Here is an 18,881-nt window from a genome sequence, read left to right on the forward strand (position 1 = left end):
ATTTGGATTACACTAAAAATATGAATTGAATACTTGTAATCATCTTCTATTTTGTTCTTTATAATATTTCCTAACATTTTGTACTAAAAATTTATGAAACTTCCCTTGTAAGTTTTTCCAAATCATAATGACTTTCTAACATTGATCGTCCGGACACACAACAACTGGGTATACATGATATGGGCACAATTAATCCCTGGCTCTGTGGAGAGTAAGCTAATGTTAGTGAATGATTTTTACTCTCCTGGTTTTCCCTCCGTCAATATCGTATTTTATTACATTAAATTAGGTTCATTCAAAAATTTTCTAACAAAATATAAAATAATTAGATTGACAACTGATTAAGTGCATACCGGTACCGGTAGTTATTTATTGCTGCAACTTATTTCATCATAATGGAGAGTTGGAGACACATTATTTACACATTCATGAAAAAAATGAAACAAATATGATTTCATGTAATAACATAAGAGAAAGGAAAGTGAAAAGTGGGGATGTGACATCATCAGCCCACCTAATAAATACTCATGAAGACATGCCTAACTTAAAACTGTTTCACCGGAATAATGCAAATCTTTAAAATTTACTTTAGGCCTAGTACTTAAATTTACTTTCTTTAGTCTTTCTTTGTTAACGACGAGTAGGCTACTCAGCAAAGACAGCAGGATATTAAAGTCAGGATCTACGCGCTAAGGCTACTATCATGATATCTATCCGATTTTGTCATGTTTTTTTTAATGAAATCTTCATCATTATGCTCTGAATTTTACTATATTTAATTAGATATGACCTCTGCCGCCTCCGTCGCCGCGGTGGACGGGGCCGGGGGTTCCTCCGTCCTTGCTCCCGGGATCGGCCGGGTTCGATACTTGAAATTATGCCATGGGGCAGGTAGCCTAGACTATTTAGATTTTTGTGCTCTTACCACTAAATGCCTTTTGATGGACCCAAAGCTTGAAATTCTTCATCTTCAAAGCGTACTTCCTACTTCACCTGAAATGATAATGTTCGTTTTTGTATTACATTGCAGAAAAGGTCGAATCCAATACTAAAATTGAAACGTGAAATTTGTGTCACTCCGCTGCGAATTGCTACTAAACTAACTGCGCTGGTGGTATATATGGAACGCCAAAAAGAATTTACGAAGATAACCAATTTATACCTTTAAAGGTCAAGTCCACCTCTGAAAAATGTTGATTTGAATCAATAGAGAAAAATCAGACAAGCACAATGCTGAAAATTTCATCAAAATCGAATGTAAAATAAGAAAGTTATGACATTTCAAAGTTTCGCTTATTTTTAACAAAATAGTTATATGAACGAGCCAGTTACATCCAAATGAGAGAGTGGATGATGTCATTCATTCACTATTTCTTTTGTTTTTTATTGTTTGAATTATACAATATTTCAATTTTTACGAATTTGATGATTAGGACCTCCTTGCCTGAAGCACAAAATGTTAAAATAATGGAATTCCACGTGTTCAGGGAGGAATGAAACTTCATTTCACATGACAATGACGAGAAAATCAAAATATTTCATATTTCATATAATAAAATACAAAAGAAATAGTGAGTGAGTGATGTCATCAGTTCCCTCATTTGCATACCGACCGAGATGTGCATATAACTGTTTTGTGAAATGAAGCGAAACTTTAAAATGTCATAACTTTCTTATTTTACATCCGATTTTGATGAAATTTTCAGTGTTATGCTTGTTGAATTTTCCTCTTTTTATTCAAATCAAGTTTTTGTTGGGGTGGACTTGTCCTTTAAAACATGTAAATTAGCATACAATTAGTTGTTGGGAATGTTTTATGACAAAAAGCTGTTTTCGAACTAAAGGGGTGTAAAATTATGCGATTCTAATTCGAGGTAGCAAAACAAACAACAAGCTTTAAAAAAAAAAACGAGCTCTGAACATACGCGCTTACTCTCTGAGCGCTTATAGGAAAAATAGAAAGAGAGGTGAAGGAATTTCAGCCCCCCCCCAAAAAAAAAAGTAATTGTATAGTTCATAGTAGACCGTAGACAGTTCAGGGGCTTCAAATGCGAAGGGAAAGGCTATTTAACAAAAAAGAAGGTTTTTAACATGGATTTTAATTTCTCAGTTGAATCAGCTTGTGGTAGATTAATTGATCCAGAGTTGAGGGGATGCGGAATAAAAAGATCGTGATATTGGTGATATGCAGGAACTACTACTACTAGTGATTTGTTTCATGAGCGCAAGTTGCGAGAGGGTGAATGTTCTGATATTAGCTCTTAAAGATAGACTCAGTGGCGTAACAGGCGGGGGGGCAAGCTGCCCCCCCCCCCCTCCCTGGCGGATTTCACCGGGAAAATTAAAAAAACGGGAAAAAAAAGAAAAGGGAGGGAAAGGGGAAAAGGGAAGGAGGAAAAGGAAAGGGGAAGGGAAAAGTAAATAGAAAATGAAGCGACTTTTTTTTTAATGTAAAAGGAAGGAAAGCGGGAAAAGGAACGAAAGAAGAACATTTGACTAAGAACATGCATTATTCCGAAATAGGCATATGTAATGCAATGGCATGATGGGAAATAAATTAAAAGAGACAAAATGGCAAACAATAGCGGGAAGTGAAGGTATAAGTCAAAAGCTAAATTGGAAAACAAAAAAAAGGGACAAGAACAAAAATCAATAACACGACCGGGCTGCCGAGGATTGAAAGTAAAGAGCGGGAAGAAAAATGAACTGCATACAAAATTGTACTATAAGCTTGCTAAATTTTTTGCAAATAAGCTACCGGGGGCTTTGCCCCAGACCCCACGCAGTAGGGGTTCTTCATCTGTAACTTTCAAATGGCTCTATATAACGCCCTCGATCCCCCCCCCCCTGTAGGGACCCTTCATACATACATACATGGTTCCACACCCAAGAGGAAATAAAAGAAATTATAGGAGACACCGTATATGAAATGAATGGAAACAATGAAATGTGTTATTTGCTGAATATAATGGAAAATCTATCACAGAATTCAATTTCATTAGGCAATTTTTTTCCAGCTCGCTTTGCTAGCTGGCGACTTTTTACCAATTTTCCCACATTGCTATGTTTTGCCCCCTCAACATATTTGGTTCAACTGGGTTGAATAAATGTGATGTGTAAAAGCTATATTCTGTATATACCCGCGAATTGATTAAAAATAGCGGCAATCTGCGAGGTTTAAATGGCTGTGATATAAAAAAGTTCCGGGGGCTCTGTACCGGACCCCAACCGCATAGCACTGCCGTATATGAATATGGAAGGGTTGGGCCATGGTCCCCAAAAGTTCTATATACAACCAAAAAAAAAAGGAGGAAAGAAAAGCAAAAGAGAAAGGAAAAGTGTAGGATATGATTTTATTTACTGAATATAATGTCAAAATATATCTCAAAGTTAGATTCTCATGAAAAGGTGATTTTTTTTCTCGCTCGCCTTGCTCGCTCGGGACTTATATTAAGCAGCTTTTTAGCACATGCGCCCATCGTTCTTTTTTTACTTTATCACGTACGCTACTGCCGCAAATAATCCTGTTCACAGTGGCGTACAGACCACAAAAACAAATGAATGGAAAATATCATGTCAAAATTCACAAAATTGGATTTTTGTATTAAAAATGTCAAAAATTTTGCTCGCTCGCAACTTATTTTTAAAAGATTAATTCTGCCCGATACGCCATATCTGGCCCTCTCAAAATCGTCGCCTTATTACACCATTACGCCTGTTCATACAATGATATGACCGGGAAATTTTTGGCTCTTGCCCCCCCCCCCCCCCCTTCAAACACTGGAAGGTCAGCAAGAGGATCTTGAAAATCACTTCGTTCCCGGACCATTAATCCCCATGTGAAACTCCCTCTGCCAGGGGCGGATCCAGGATTTTCCAAAGGGGGGGGGGGGCACATTTTCCCGAGGAAATATTTGACAAGCAAGAAAAAAAAAAGGTCTTCACTTTCAAAGGGGAGGAGGGAACATTTCTGTTTTAATGGCATTTTAATGGTGCCTCTCAAGGGGGGGGGGCACGGACCGGCTTTGCCCCCCCCCCCCCCACCCCTGGATCCTCCAATGCACTCAGCAGTGAAGTGACAGACTCGCGTGAACGACGAGGCTAGCGGCTGAATTTACTCTCTGCAGTTTGTTAATTGCAAGACATGATGCCTCTGGGTCCCGCTCTGGCAGGGGCGGAAATTTTTCCAAAAAGGTAGGGGGACAATTAAGGGGCTGGAAAATTTGACAAGCAAAAAAAAAAAAAGTTATCACCCAAAATGTAAGGTAATTTTGACGAAAATAAATTTGACAAGCAAAAAAAAAAAAAAAAAATGTCGTTTTTTAATATCATCCCAAAAGTAAGGTCATATCCCGTCCTAAAATACATGTTTTATTTCGATTTTGAATGATGCATTTCTTACCATCATAAAATATGTCCCCCCCTCCCCCCTGGGATTTCCGCCCATGCGATCTGGGTAGTCCTTTTTTAAACAAATGGACGGATACTACCAATTTACCCTTAAATAGGATAGGAAAAGGGGTGGGCGCAAAATCCTCTAAATAATTTATTTTATCAATTTCCTCCCCCCCTCTCTCTCTCTCTCTCTCTCTTGTAATGCCTTCAATGTGCAGTATGTAGCACTTACACGTTGCCTAAACCAAAGATGCCGTTAAATTATTTATTTTCGATTATAATAAAATGGTCTGCCTACATGAGCCTGCATCTTTGTGACTATTAAATGATTCTAATTATAATATTCCTTGTCATTTATTTTAATTAGTAGTTGAATACAGGCAAATTCTTAATAATAATAATATGAACATTTGTAATGCGCCGGTATCCATCATAAAAAGATGCTCATGGCGCAATAAAGAAAAGAAAAGAAAAGAAAAGGAAAAGGAAAAAAAAAAGAAAGGAAGGAAGAAAGAAAGAAAGAAAACCTACTAAAAGAGGGGTAGAATAACAATTACCTATAAAAGCTTGTGTTAATAACCAGGTTTTAAGAGAACTTAAGAGAACCCCTTAAGGTCTTAAGGACTTTTTCCCAAGCTGACATCTCATCATACAGAAGGGGGCGGGGGGGGGGGGGCAGGGCAAGACACCCTAATTTTCTTATTCAATACAATGAACCAATGACACGACCTATGCAATTAAGGCCCCAGGAACGGTTTTTTAAGAGGAGTGCTGCTTTTGAGAAATAAAATGACAAGTAAAAACTGAATAAAAAATAAAATAAATATTGACAAGTAAAATAAAACATTTTTGCTCCAAAATAAAGGTAATTTTGGTTTTCTACTTTTGAGCGTACCAACCTGAGTGATTCAAGCCTGGGGCGCTATCTTTGGTGTAGGTCCTATTACATACGCAGCACCATAATAAACAAATGAATGGGAGTAATTCAGCACCTAACACCCCCCGCTTCCCAGTGTCATGATCTTTATTTTCTTCTCTCTTTCTTTTTGGCTTCGTTTCCCCCTTAATTTAATCTGCTCCTCCCCTTTTCCCCTTCTTCGACACATGAAAAATCATAGCCAGGCACCCTGAATCATGGTTGGTATTAACTTTCCATACAGGTAAATTGCTGGAGAAAATTGGTATTCTGAACATTAAGCAAAAGTTTGTCAAGACATATCTAGTCACGAAGGCTTCCAAGTTTGGAGCTGATATATACGTTTATTTACTTACAAAAGAAAAAAAAAGACAATGATAAGATTTGTGAAGAAGCGCCATGATGTTTTCCTGAACTAATGTGTCAACATATTTTCAGCAGAATGCTAAGACCTGAACATTGTGAACAGTTGAGTAATCGTGATAAAAAGATGGGTGTAACTGAACAATAATGCGAGCGCGAATTTTACCATGATATTCAGAAAACAACATCTACACTTTTCCAGTCCTTTTATATTTGTTCTCCTTTTTCTTAATTTGTTCTTGGTAGTAGAATTTGGGGGCCATGCCCCCACACTCTACCATTTGTACGCCAGTGCCATGTGAGTGGGGTCCCGGCGGGGGCGGAGCCCCAGAACCTCTCGAGATTCAGCCGTTTATTACGGGTATATGTTTTACAAAGTTCAACGCAGTATAGCGGTAATAAGCCAAACATTATTTTGAGGGGAGACAGCATGGGAAATGTGGGAAAATTTCTAGAAAGGTCACGAGCGAGCGAAGCGAGCCAGAATTTTTTGGCCTTATAAAAAGTAAATTCTAATTATGAAATTATAAAGGGGCATGTGTTTAGCACCTTGATTAGCATTTTATTTTATTCCTTTCTAGAGTGCGCATTTTCTGTTTCTTTTTGCCTCTTTTCCTTTTCTTTCCCGCTGCCATAAGCTAAATTCCGTTCCATTTTGCCATCTCTTAATTCAATTTCCCTTTCTCACCCGTTTATTAGTACTTTGATTAATTACGATTTGTTCTTTCTCACACAATGTACTTCTTTCCTTCTCTCTTCCTCTCTCCTCTTTTTTCTCTTTTGTTTTTTCTTTCCCTTCAATTTTTCCCTTTCCTTTTTCCTTATCCTCTTTTTCTTCATTTTCTTTACCTTTCTTTCTCCCTTTTATTTTTTCCCCGTTTTTTTATTTTCCCGATGAGCTCCGCCGGGGGAGGGGGGCAAACTGCCCGCAGCCCCTGCCTGTTACGCCACTGATTCCGAAACTTTTTGTATTTTATATTTAAAGAAAGAAAGATTTTTTTTTTTTTTTTTGGGGGGGGGGGGGTGAGGCCGGTCGCTTGGCCCCCGGCCATCCTGATGATTTAAGGTCTAAAGGGCTATTATACGCCTATAATGTCTATAGGCGTATCCTGCCATAAGCATTAGCTTTTAGGGTATACGCCTTCTTCTTGAAAATGTACATCAGTACATGTACATAATATTTTTCATAACACACTGATTTTTGTTTGAATTTGTGTTTACGAAAAATGTACAATATTGTGAAATGGAAGAAAAAAATGTTTATTTGAATGAAAGCTAGGGAAAAATCTGAATGGAAATTTGAGAGGGGAACTATATATAATTATAACGAAAATTCGACTTGGCCAGTGTCGGGTCGATCCGGGATTTACAGGGGGTGTGGTTATAAGCATGGATCCTACTCCATGACAATCTTTTCCGGTCATGCAAGCAACTCCCCCCCCCCCCCCCCCCCCATATACACTCAACTCCAACATCCTTGTAGCACCTGAGTAAAACCCACTGCGACATCACCTGTAATACTTTGCCGTACGCCGCGATACGGTATCTACCGGTAGACAAAATATCACAGAGCTATACATGTACCGGTATATTAATATGCGGAAAATGGACCCATTCGATAATTGATCGCTGCTCGCATTGCCGTTGAATTTGGGAGAGGAGAGGGATGACCATAGAGATTATACGGGGATGATTCAGGAGTAGTGCGTTTTACGTTGAAAAAAGCAGAAGTCAGAGATAATCACAGGTAAGACGAGATGGTGTGTGTTGCTACTTAGTTTTTGTAACAGCTGGTTTCGCCGCGTCAGACAATTTGGTGGATTGCGATTATTAAACCTGCCTGTGCTTCCCGAGATCAAGAGCAGGTTGCTCTACATCGTTGCGTTGCGGCTAGCGAATCGGAGTAAGCTTGCCTTTGACTCTGCCGCGCCGAGAGAGTCTGCCAACTTGCATTCGAAGCTTGTGTCATATCTCTCTGCATGGTGCATTGCACCTGCTGAAAAGGAAATGTGGGAGAGAGCGGGAGCGAGCATCGCACCAACTTGGCATCTTAGGGAGATAGCATCTTAATCATGAGATAGCAACTAAACTGTGTTCAACCTATCAAACTTATTAATGGAAACAATATTTGGTTTGATTTATTTTGATTTTGATTGTTGATGCTGATGATGATATTTTGATGATGGTGATATTGGTGGTGATGATGTTGTATTATGATTTGTGTGCACAAAGTTAAAGATGGGTATATAATAATGTATAAAATAGTAATATTTATGGAATCGTGCTGGTAGTGGAGCTAATAGACTTTTTCAAATGGCCATGTCATGATCTCATATATGAAAGGGAAATATAAAAGAATATTGGTGAAAAAAAATATTTAAGATCAATTTGAAAATTTCAAATCCCCCAGGAAAGTACAGTCTACAGAGCATAGCTATTTTGGTAGTTAATGTATTATTTACAAGACGGTAACAATTGAAAATAATGATTGTAAAATACAGCAGTGATAATGTAAATAGTAGGCCCTATCTGTAAAAAATAAAGATTATAATGAAGATCATATACTTCTAATTATAATATGATTGAGGAGATTATAGTATTGACTTGGTATGCCTGAATATGGATGCTTAGCTTTGAAGCAATGAAAATAAATTTAAATAAATTGATTTTAAATCAAACAGATCAAAATCATTAAAAAATCTATTCTAGGATAAACATGTTCTGTCCATACATATACTCAGTAGGTTGTTAAAATGTCACATTTAGTTATACTTCTGGTTTGTGGTCTAGATGTCAATTCTTGTCTATAATGCACATGTATTTCTATTTGCAATAATTCCATCATTTAATTGTGATTGTTTCCTGCCTAGTAAGTGTGCAAATGAAGCTTATAAGGTTCAGGGGTCTTAATATTGGCAAGGGCTCATAGAAAAAAGAAAGATTGTCACTTAAACAACAGTCACCCTTCTCTTAAAAAATATAAGGTAAAAAAAAAAAACCTATTTAAATTCTGAATTACGGGAAAGGGGGCACAAGAGAAAGGCAATGTTTTGGCAAAAATATTGGTCAAAGGGGAGGGTGGGTAGGCAAGTGCCAATTGTGCCCCCTGGATCTGTTCCTGACATTGGCAAATCAATTGGATCCATGGGCAAACCATACAGAAATGCAGAGGAAGGAAGCAAACTGGTCAAGAGCTAAGGTCAAGTATGAAAATTGATATGTCCGATAAACAACCAGCATCTTTATACAGTATATCCTATCTCGCCTCACCACTTTACATTTTTTGCATGTACTCAGTCTCAGGTATACATACAGTGTATATGAATGTATGTGTCGTGAACAAATTTAAATTTGAATTTGTTATAAAAAAATTGTCAGAATATAATCGGAACATTAAATTTATTCAATTTTGATAACCATTTAAAAAAGGATTATTGAAATTGAAACAAAAGATATTTATTTTCTTATGACCAGAAAAGAAAAAAAATGAAACTTTATGAAAAACATTATTTTGTTTGCTGCCTGCATGTTCAATTAGAAATTCAGGAAAACACGAATGAATACCTGATGCGCTATTCTACCTATATACCTGTTTTCAGGGGAAAGGTGGGGTCTGCTATTAAAGTTCATGCAATGAAATTACAGTCAGTTTTGGCTCGGGGTAATATATTCATGTTACCATAGTATTCATATCATTACACACTATACAGGCAAATCCATTCTAACGAGTTGATGTGAACAAGAGGAGAAATATAAAATAAGCATAACACTGAACATTTCATTAAAATGGGGTGTAAGATAATAAGTTTTGTTTTTAAGTTTTGCATGTTGTCACAAAACGGTTATAGTTAATCCTGGGTAGTATGCAAATGGAGGAGCAGATGATGTCATAGACTACCTGTATTTTATTTTGCTTTTATGCCATATCAATTTTGGTAGCTTTGATTATATCTCCACTATGCCATACTAATTACTAAAACATATTTTAATTATTATTTAATTTTATGATAGTACATTTTCCATGAGGATGAAACCAACTTTTACATTAAAATGGAGGACAGAATTAAGATTTTTAATTTCAAATTGACCTTTAAACAATGACTCATATAGTATTCAAATTTGTAATAATCCTTTGTTTCTCATCAGTAGAATTAGATTCATTATCAAATAATAGTAAGAAGGATATTCGGGATAGGGGTGGCCACATTTAAAGGAAAAAGTGATAACACAGACTAAGCCTTTGTTTATTGCAAACAATTTTTTCTTCAAAAATCTACAGGATTCTATAAAATCTCAAAGTGGAATATGAAAAAAAGTATATATAGAACGCATTTTCCAACAACGACTGATCTTGTTGCATTATGCACGGTCGACCTCTCATCTCTCTACCCTCCACTGATGATTGGTGGCATTTTACCCTCTGGGCAATAGCCCTTTGGGATCTCCATCATAATTCATATCCACTTTGTAAATGATTACTGTATTATCCTTTACATGTACATGGTCATATATATTACAGGTGATCAATCTAAATGCCTGATATCATTGATAGTAATGGGATTTGCTTGAAAGGTTTCCTAGTTCATTGCTTAGTCAGATTTTGATTACTTTACTGTAGATGTAGATACATGTAAGGCGTGAAAATGATGTAGGTTTCATTTCATTTCATATTATTTTAACATCCATTTTCACAACAAAGACCATACGCTTTGTTTTGTGTTGTACAACATGATATAGCCTACTTGTAAGTTAACACTACCATATTTGTAAAAGTCATGGACAATATTCTGAATTCTTAAAGGACAAGTCCACCCCAACACAAAGTTGATTTGAATAAAAAGAGAAAAATCCAACAAGCATATAACACTGAAAATTTCATCAAAATCGGATGTAAAATAAAAAAGTTATGACATTTTAAAGTTTTGCTTAATTTCACAAAACAGTAGTATGCACATCCTGGCCTGTATGCAAATGAGGAGACTATGACATCATCCACTCACTATTTCTTTTGTATTTTATTATGTAAAATATGAAATATTCTAATTTTCTCCTCATTGTCAAGTGATACAACGATTAATTCCTCCCTGAACATGTGGAATTAGCATTGTTTAATACTATATGGTTTAGTCAAGTTGGTCCTTATTGTTAAATCTATTAAAAAATGAAATATTGTGTAATTCAAACAATAAAAAACAAAAGAAATAGTGAGTGATGGACATCATTGACCGACTCATTTGCATGTCACTGAGTTGTGCATATCACTGTTTTGTGAAAAATAAGCGAAACTTTAAAATGCCATAACTTTCTTATTTTACATCCGATTTTGATGAAATTTTCAGCACTATGCGAGTTTGATTTTTCTCTTTTTATTTCAGTCAGCATTTTCCTGGGGTGGACTTGACCTTAAAGAATTTACCTTCGATTGGCCATTATGAATTAATTCTGCTAAAATCATGTGAAGATAAAATTTTGTTTAGTGTAATTCTTATGTTCATTTTGCTCTTCCCTCATTTAAAAAAAAAAGAAGATTTTTATACAAATAGAGACATTTATGTATAAAATGAGCACCAAATGACATGATAAATTGAACCTCTTGTTTGACAATTTCAAAGCAAAGTTTATATAAACCAAAGTTAAGAAAATTGGCAAATGTCTTTAAATGCAATGTTTATTTGATTAAAATATCAAGCCTTGCCTTGTATGGAAACGATCGATTGATTTGCATTCCAAGTACTAATTGCAAATCAAAAATGAAAAAAATGAATTGGTTCTCCCTTTTATTTCAAGCCAAGCCACTTGACCCAAGAACACTAGGTCAACTTGAAATTTATGCAATGCATGCATCCCAAACCAGTATAAGGTCTGTCATAGAATCATAATTGAGATCTTATAGCAGTTTTATTCTATAATTATTTTTAAAAAATTTACCGTTTTCAGCTTTTCATTTGGAAGATGTTTATTTTCATAACGGACAGTAAATTACTTTAATGCAACCGTACATGTAAGACTTGAAACTTGTTTGTATGATGTAGAGTTATAAGGTGTAGACTGAATGCAGCCTTTAACAGTGATGATTATGATGATGATGAGTGATGATGATTGTAATGATAAAAATGATGATGATAATGATGATCATGATGACATATGATGGTGACAGTGATGATAATGATAGTGGTAGTGGATAAATCAAAGAAAATAATAGATTTGTTGAATTGATTTATTTGTTCGATATAAAATTGACAATGCTCGATCCATTACAAAATCTAAGAGCTTGCATGCTCCCACTTTGTGGTATAATATCCATGATAGTTTCGAGGCTTGGTCAAATTGAAGGTTACAAATCTCATGCTCAGCTGTGTAGCATGTATGCAGCTATCCAATCACAGATGATAATCAATGCTTGTATCTTAACCTGCACTGCGCCCGCACAGTGTCCGTGCCCCTCCAGACGTTACCAATTAATGCCTCGCATAAATTACCCCTCTCCCCGTTGCCAGCGCTGACGGCTCGATCTTCCAGTCTCATCATCCATGGGTATATTATCACAGTCACCGCTATGAGCAGAGTGTGTATGGATGCATGCATATCATGGTCCTGTGCCGTTTATGAATACGCCTGACTATCGAATAGCATGTATTTGGTCGTGGCATCTTCTTAACGAGCTCATAAAGGCCCTGATCTAGGACAGAAGGATTATTAGATACTGTGTTATTGACATATAATAGTACAGATTGTTGTGTGATGCAGGTGTATTCGAAGGGCTTCTCCTTGTATTGAAATATCAGTGTTTTGGTAAAGCGTGATATTACAAGGGTGATATTTGGTGAGTAGACTGTTTATTTTTTTTCCACAGGGTTGCGATTTCTGTATCATCCTGAATGATAATCAGCATATACTTAAAGTTGAATTAAGAAGACGATTCCAAATATTGAGATATTTACATTAATAGCAACCTTACAACCCCCCAAACACTAATAGGTGATTCGACCCCCCATTTTCTTTTTTCAAAATAGTGAATTTGAACGATTTATCCCTACCCATTTTCCCTGAGTTCGCTCCTGCAATGCCTACCGAGACGGGTGTTCTTTGAGTGTGACGTCACCGGGGGGTATTCGGTCCCGGTTTAGTAAACAAGGCAGTGCCGTTTTGTGTACTACTATGGAATAACTGCAGTTGAAGTTGTATCTGCGAGCCATAGAACTTGCAAAGAGGAAATGATTAAAATATTTGTGGCCGTACTATTATTCCAAATATGTGAATTCCCTCAGAATGATACCATAGACCCTAAAGGAATAATTTCAAGGTGAATAATATGAAATTTGATCGAGATCTTCTCACCAGTCGATAACGTAGCAGACGTGTTATTATGACATATTTATCCGCGTGTGACGCGGCTCTTGCAAAAAAACACAGTTGGTTGCGGAATTGCTTTGTGCCGACCGGCCGCCCGCTCCGGCGCAGCTAGCTGTCGAGCTACCGTACCGTTCTTGTTGTCTTCAACCATAGAGATGTATACTAATTACTATATATCTTTCTGTCTTCAACTTACTTCCGAATTGCGTTTGTATGTGTGACGGTGACCCCTAGCGTAATTAAATATAGAAAACAACTCAGAAGGCCGAGAAAGAATACTATACGTTTGGTTCAAGATTGTTCTGTGGAATGAGCTATGAGTGGAAATGATCCAGAGGATATAAAAGTGGAGTCAAAGACAAAAGAAAAGAAGAAAAAACGCCAGGGGATCGCTGCACGGCCATGAACTAAGTCGACATACCAGACCATAACAGTACACTCAATGCCTGGGTGTTGTGTGTACGTACTAGTATTATGCGTTCAGCGCGCGCTGAGCTAGCCGCCGGAATTACTTTCCAGCTACTCACTTGATTGAACATCGTGATAAAATAAATGAGAAATAGTGAAAATATCATTCAATAACTCACTGTTTGCTATCTTACATCATGATTGAAGAGTTCATGGTGGTTATTCATACTGTTTTTTATACAGGGAAAGTAAAGATTTGTACATATCAGTCCTATTTGTTTGATTTGAGTTGCTTTGAAAAAAAATTGTAAAATATCTTTCTCTCTCTGCATAGCATTTCTGTATGACATTCAGGCACCTCTTATACTAAATTCCCCCCGGTGACGTCACACTCCGAGTGACTTTTCTGTACACTCGTCTCTCGGGCTCTGACAGGTGGCTAATTTCATAGACTTTCAAAGCAAAATATCGAGAAGGCAGAGGATTATTGTGACATGCTATGTGTTTGAACAACTTATATATACTATATATTGTATGTAGAACCTATATTTATGGAAACTCACCCCCTTCTTAATTCAACTTTAAAAACAAAGAGAATAAGTATCTTACATGTAGTTATGTATAGCCATACTTGCTGTGTAGTACTAGCACCATACCGGTTATGGTTTTTCTAAATGTTTTGATATATAGGATAACCGATTTTAAAGATAACGACTTCTCGCCTTTTCAATCATTTAAGAGAGACCTAAGTGATTATTTAATAAGTATTAATGTTTACTACCTCTGGAGTGACATTATAATTTTGGAGTGAATATTCTCTTGTTCTCCATCTTGTAGATAACTTCGAAAAACAGTTCAGTGTTATTGCTTTATCTGAAACATGGTTGAAAAAATCCCATCCAAATCTATGTAACCTCAATAATTATTCCTTTATAGGACAAGAGAGAGAAAATAAACGTGGTGGTGGCGTTGGGTTTTACATTTCAGATTCTTTAGAGTATGAAACAAAAAATGATTTTTATATCAGTAACGAAAACTGTGAGGCAATTTTTGTAGAAATAAATAAAAGTATAATAATTGGTTGCATATATAGACCACCTGGTCAACCCATTGATTATTTTCTGAATATTTTACAAAACACCCTTCTGCTTATTCCAAATTCTAAGCCATGTTACCTGCTCGGAGATTATAACATAAATCTTATATCATTAGACGGTAGTCTTCTTAGTAATAGCTTCACGGACACATATTCCTCATTTTCTTTTTATCCACTTATAAACAAGCCCACGCGCATCACTTCGCACTCGAGGACACTGATAGATAATATATTCACTAATAGATTCGAAACAGTTAGGGAATGTGGTATCCTCTATGGAGATGTCAGCGATCATTTACCTATTTTCTGTATCATCTCCTCTTCTTATTTGACTTCATATTCTCCTCCAGTTTATATAAGTAAACGATTAATTAATGAAGATAATATCTGTGAATTTTGCAGAGCTTTAATAGATTTTGACTGGGACTTTCATGAAACTAATGTAAATGATATGTTCAATACTTTTTTTGATAAGTTCTTAGAGTTATATAATAGTTGTTTCCCTCTCAAAAGTATAAAAATAAAACCTAAGTTAAAAAATAACTGGTTCACACAAGACCTTAAAAAAATGTGCAGAAAGAGACAAAATCTTTATAAAAAGTATATTGTTAACAGAACAGCAGTTAATGAAAGAAATTATAAAATTTTCCGTAATAAATGTACTAAGGCCATTAAAAAAACAAAACAGCAATATTTTTATTCTAAATTTACTTCTTTAAAAGGGAATACCAAAGCAACATGGAAAGAAATAAATTTTGTACTAAACAGAAAAAAGAATCATAATAAAATTTCAAAAATTGTCGACAATAATAACATTATTACGGATCAAAAAGAAATAGCCAACGAATTCAATAACTTTTTTACTTCTATTGGTCCAAATTTGCAGGAAGAAATAAAAAACACAAGTGATGTAACTAACGAACCTCCTTCAAAATACCTTTTAAATCGATGTCCTTTTTCAATATATTTTCAACCAATATCTGAAAGTGAAATCATATCTGTTGTAGATAAATTGAAACATAATACTTCTTCTGGGTTCGACAACGTAGACATAAAAGTTATTAAGAAAGTTATTCCATTTATATGTAAACAACTATGCTATATTTTTAATGAATCAATTTCTACAGGAATCGTACCTGATAAACTTAAGATAGCAAAAGTGATACCTGTATTCAAGTCAGGATCAAAAGAAACTGTAACGAATTATAGACCAATATCTGTTCTTACTGTCTTCTCAAAAATAATTGAAAAATGTGTATATACCAGGGTATCCCATTTTTTATCGTCTCATAACATTCTCAATAGTACACAATATGGATTTAGGGAGGGTCTCTCAACGTCATTGGCTCTAAATAAATTTACTAAAGATATTACAAATTCCATTGAAAATAAAAAAACAACCGTAGGAATTTTCATCGACTTGTCCAAAGCATTCGACACCATAGATCATCATATTCTAAAACAAAAACTTTATCACTGTGGTATACGGGGAACGCCCTACCAGTGGATTGTGAATTATCTAACAAATAGAAAACAATTTGTCTCTGTTGATTCAATTAATTCAGTTATGTTAAATATTGTTTGTGGGATTCCACAAGGATCCATATTGGGCCCATTGTTATTTCTTATTTACATAAATGATATTCAATGCTCCTCAAATATTTTAAATTTTATACAATTTGCAGATGATACTAGTATTTTTTTTACTCATAATGATATTTCCTTTATAACCTATACTTTAAACAATGAACTTCAAAATTTAAGCAATTGGTTAAAATGTAATAAATTAGTTATAAATATGTCTAAAACAAATTTTATGGTATTTAGTAACATTAATTATGATATTAAGGATATTAAATTACACATGAATGGATCTGAATTATTACATACAAATCATTCAAAATTTTTAGGTATCCATATTGATGAACTCATGTCATGGAAATATCATATCGAAGATGTCTGTGTTAAAATATCTCAAGTTGTCGGTGTATTGTATCGCTTACGTCACGTTCTCCCGCCTAAAATACTTCTTTCCATTTATAATACCTTGTTTCTCCCACATATCTCATATTGTAACATTATCTGGGCTTGTTGTCCAAAATATCTATCTGATAGAGTATTCAAATTGCAAAAAAGAGCGGTTCGCCTTATTTCCAATTCTTCATATTATTCCCACTCTGCTCCATTATTTCATAAACTCAAACTATTAACTGTATATGATATCAAGAATTTACAAATCGGAATTTTTATGTATAAATGCAAACATCGTCTACACCCTCCTCATATCTCTGATTTATTTCCCCTTAATCTAGATTTACATTCTTATGAAACCCGTTCTGCCAATGACTTTCATTTTCCAAAGGTTCGAACATCATATGCTAAATCCACTCTTTTATTCACTGGCCCTAAACTGTGGAGTTCCTTACCAAAAGAAATAAAAAACTCAGTATCACTCCATTCCTTTAAACGTAATTTCAAAAAGTACCTGATTGATACAAATTTAAAAAATAACAGTAGAGCTTAAAAATCAAACTTATCCTTTCTTTTTTTGTATTGTTTATGTCATTATCAAAGTTATTATTCTAAATTCTTTTCCCATACGTAACGTTATTTGATTTTGTTTTATGAATGTGTTAATTTTTCTTAACTATTATCTTGAAAGTTATGAATGAGAGCCATATTTACATGCTACATATTGTTAAGAAATGTCTATTTTAATAGCACTTATCTGTTTATTTTATGTTGGGTGCCTGATTTTAAGACTTTATCTTGTCTTCTTTGGCTCCCCCACAGTAATATAAATTTCTTTGTATTACTTTTAAACAACTCGGTTCACTTTCCTTTCTTCAGTTATGTTTGTTTGTTTCCTATTTTTGTACATATTTGCAATGTTTTTATATTATTGTGGAAATAAATGATTTGATTTGATTTGATTTGATTTGTATATTCCTTTGTCTGAAGTAGTATCAGGGATCATTTATTTCAAAATGTTGATTTATGAATAAAATCTCTGAAAATGAAGTTAGTTTTTATTTGCTTCTTTTCTATTCACATTTACAAATTAAGTGTGGAGTGAGGTCAGGGGTGATTTTTTTTCTTTTTGTCTATTATTGCACAATACATGGATTCAATTTATGTGAATGGTATAAACTGAATTTGATTTCATGTTTGATTTTCATTCTTTATCTATCATATTTATTAGTTGATCATGAATGGGATAAAAACATTCATAATCTTCAACAAGTTGTCTTCACAATGATTGATCATTCTCCTCTCACATTACCATAACAGATCCAACCATCATATACTTCACTTCTCACTAGTAACCCAAGGTTACCAAAATTTTCCCTGAAAATACAGAATTTCTTTGGATGCATATCAGTTTACAGCATATGCAGTCTTCTTGTCAGTATTCTTTTTCTTTGTGTTCTTTTTGTTGTTTGTTCCAGTCCTTGTTGTTTTATTCTTATTGTTGTTTGGTCCTTATTGTCGTTGTCTTTTAATTTTCTATCATTCTATTTTTATTTCACTATCACCATAATTGTCTCTTTTAAGCAGAAAATGCTCAAAGGAAGAAAGAACATAAATAAAGGGTTATTAGAGAAATATGATTAAAATTGAATAAATACATTTATGCCAAGAAAAAAAAGAAAGATCATATTTAAACAAAAAATCTGACTAAAAAGTATTTAATGAAAATATAGCAGTTGATTACCAGTTTTCTTTAAGTATAGGTGACATGTTCCTAGTTACATATACAGGAAAAAAAAGTATACATACATGTACATGTGTAGGCCTATACATAAATGCACCCTATGGATACAAGTTATTGGTTTCATTAACGAACCTTGCAGCTCGTTAGGATGTTAATTGGTCTTCATTGATTGTGCAGTTTGCAAGTCATTACATGGCTTGACTGAGGTCATCTATGAGGATTTACTAGTGATTAAAAAAATCTGACTTAATGAAGAAAAGAAGAAAAAATATGTTCTATTTTTCATTGCTTTAATTTCTGGCAAAATGGCAAGGGTTTTCATTTTCTGCCTTTTTGACTTGTAATATGAGTATATTATGTTGGAGTCTGGTGTATACATTAAACTGTACTTTCAGGATATCAGGTGTGGACATCTTCTTGCTTGAGTGTGTATATTATTTTTCACAAATTCGATCCCACATATTCATATTTTTGGTCCCTGGAGGTTAATGATTTAGATTGAATTGTGTCGGTGTAACTATAAAACACAGTGTATGCATTTGGGCTCATACATTCGTAATTCCGAAGCTCCGTTATTCCGAAGGTTCGGATATTCTGAAGGTTCAATATTCCGAAGGTTCGTATTTCCGAAGGTT

General features: G+C 34.8%; 1 protein-coding gene across 3 annotated transcripts in view; it reads right to left on the reverse strand.

Moving 5' to 3' along the window:
- The window catches only part of LOC129280834 (GATOR1 complex protein DEPDC5-like), a 46,251-nt gene extending 45,135 nt beyond the window's left edge, over positions 1-1,116 (reverse strand). For all 3 annotated transcript variants that reach the window (XM_064115641.1, XM_064115640.1, XM_064115642.1), the window contains exon 1: positions 926-1,116. In XM_064115641.1, the coding sequence (XP_063971711.1) occupies positions 926-968 (43 nt within the window). In that variant the 5' untranslated portion in view covers positions 969-1,116. The remainder of the gene's footprint in view (positions 1-925) is intronic.
- Positions 1,117-18,881: the final 17,765 nt, after the last annotated feature.

The sequence above is a fragment of the Lytechinus pictus genome, chromosome 2 (assembly GCF_037042905.1).
Source record: "Lytechinus pictus isolate F3 Inbred chromosome 2, Lp3.0, whole genome shotgun sequence".
NCBI lineage: Eukaryota > Metazoa > Echinodermata > Echinoidea > Temnopleuroida > Toxopneustidae > Lytechinus > Lytechinus pictus.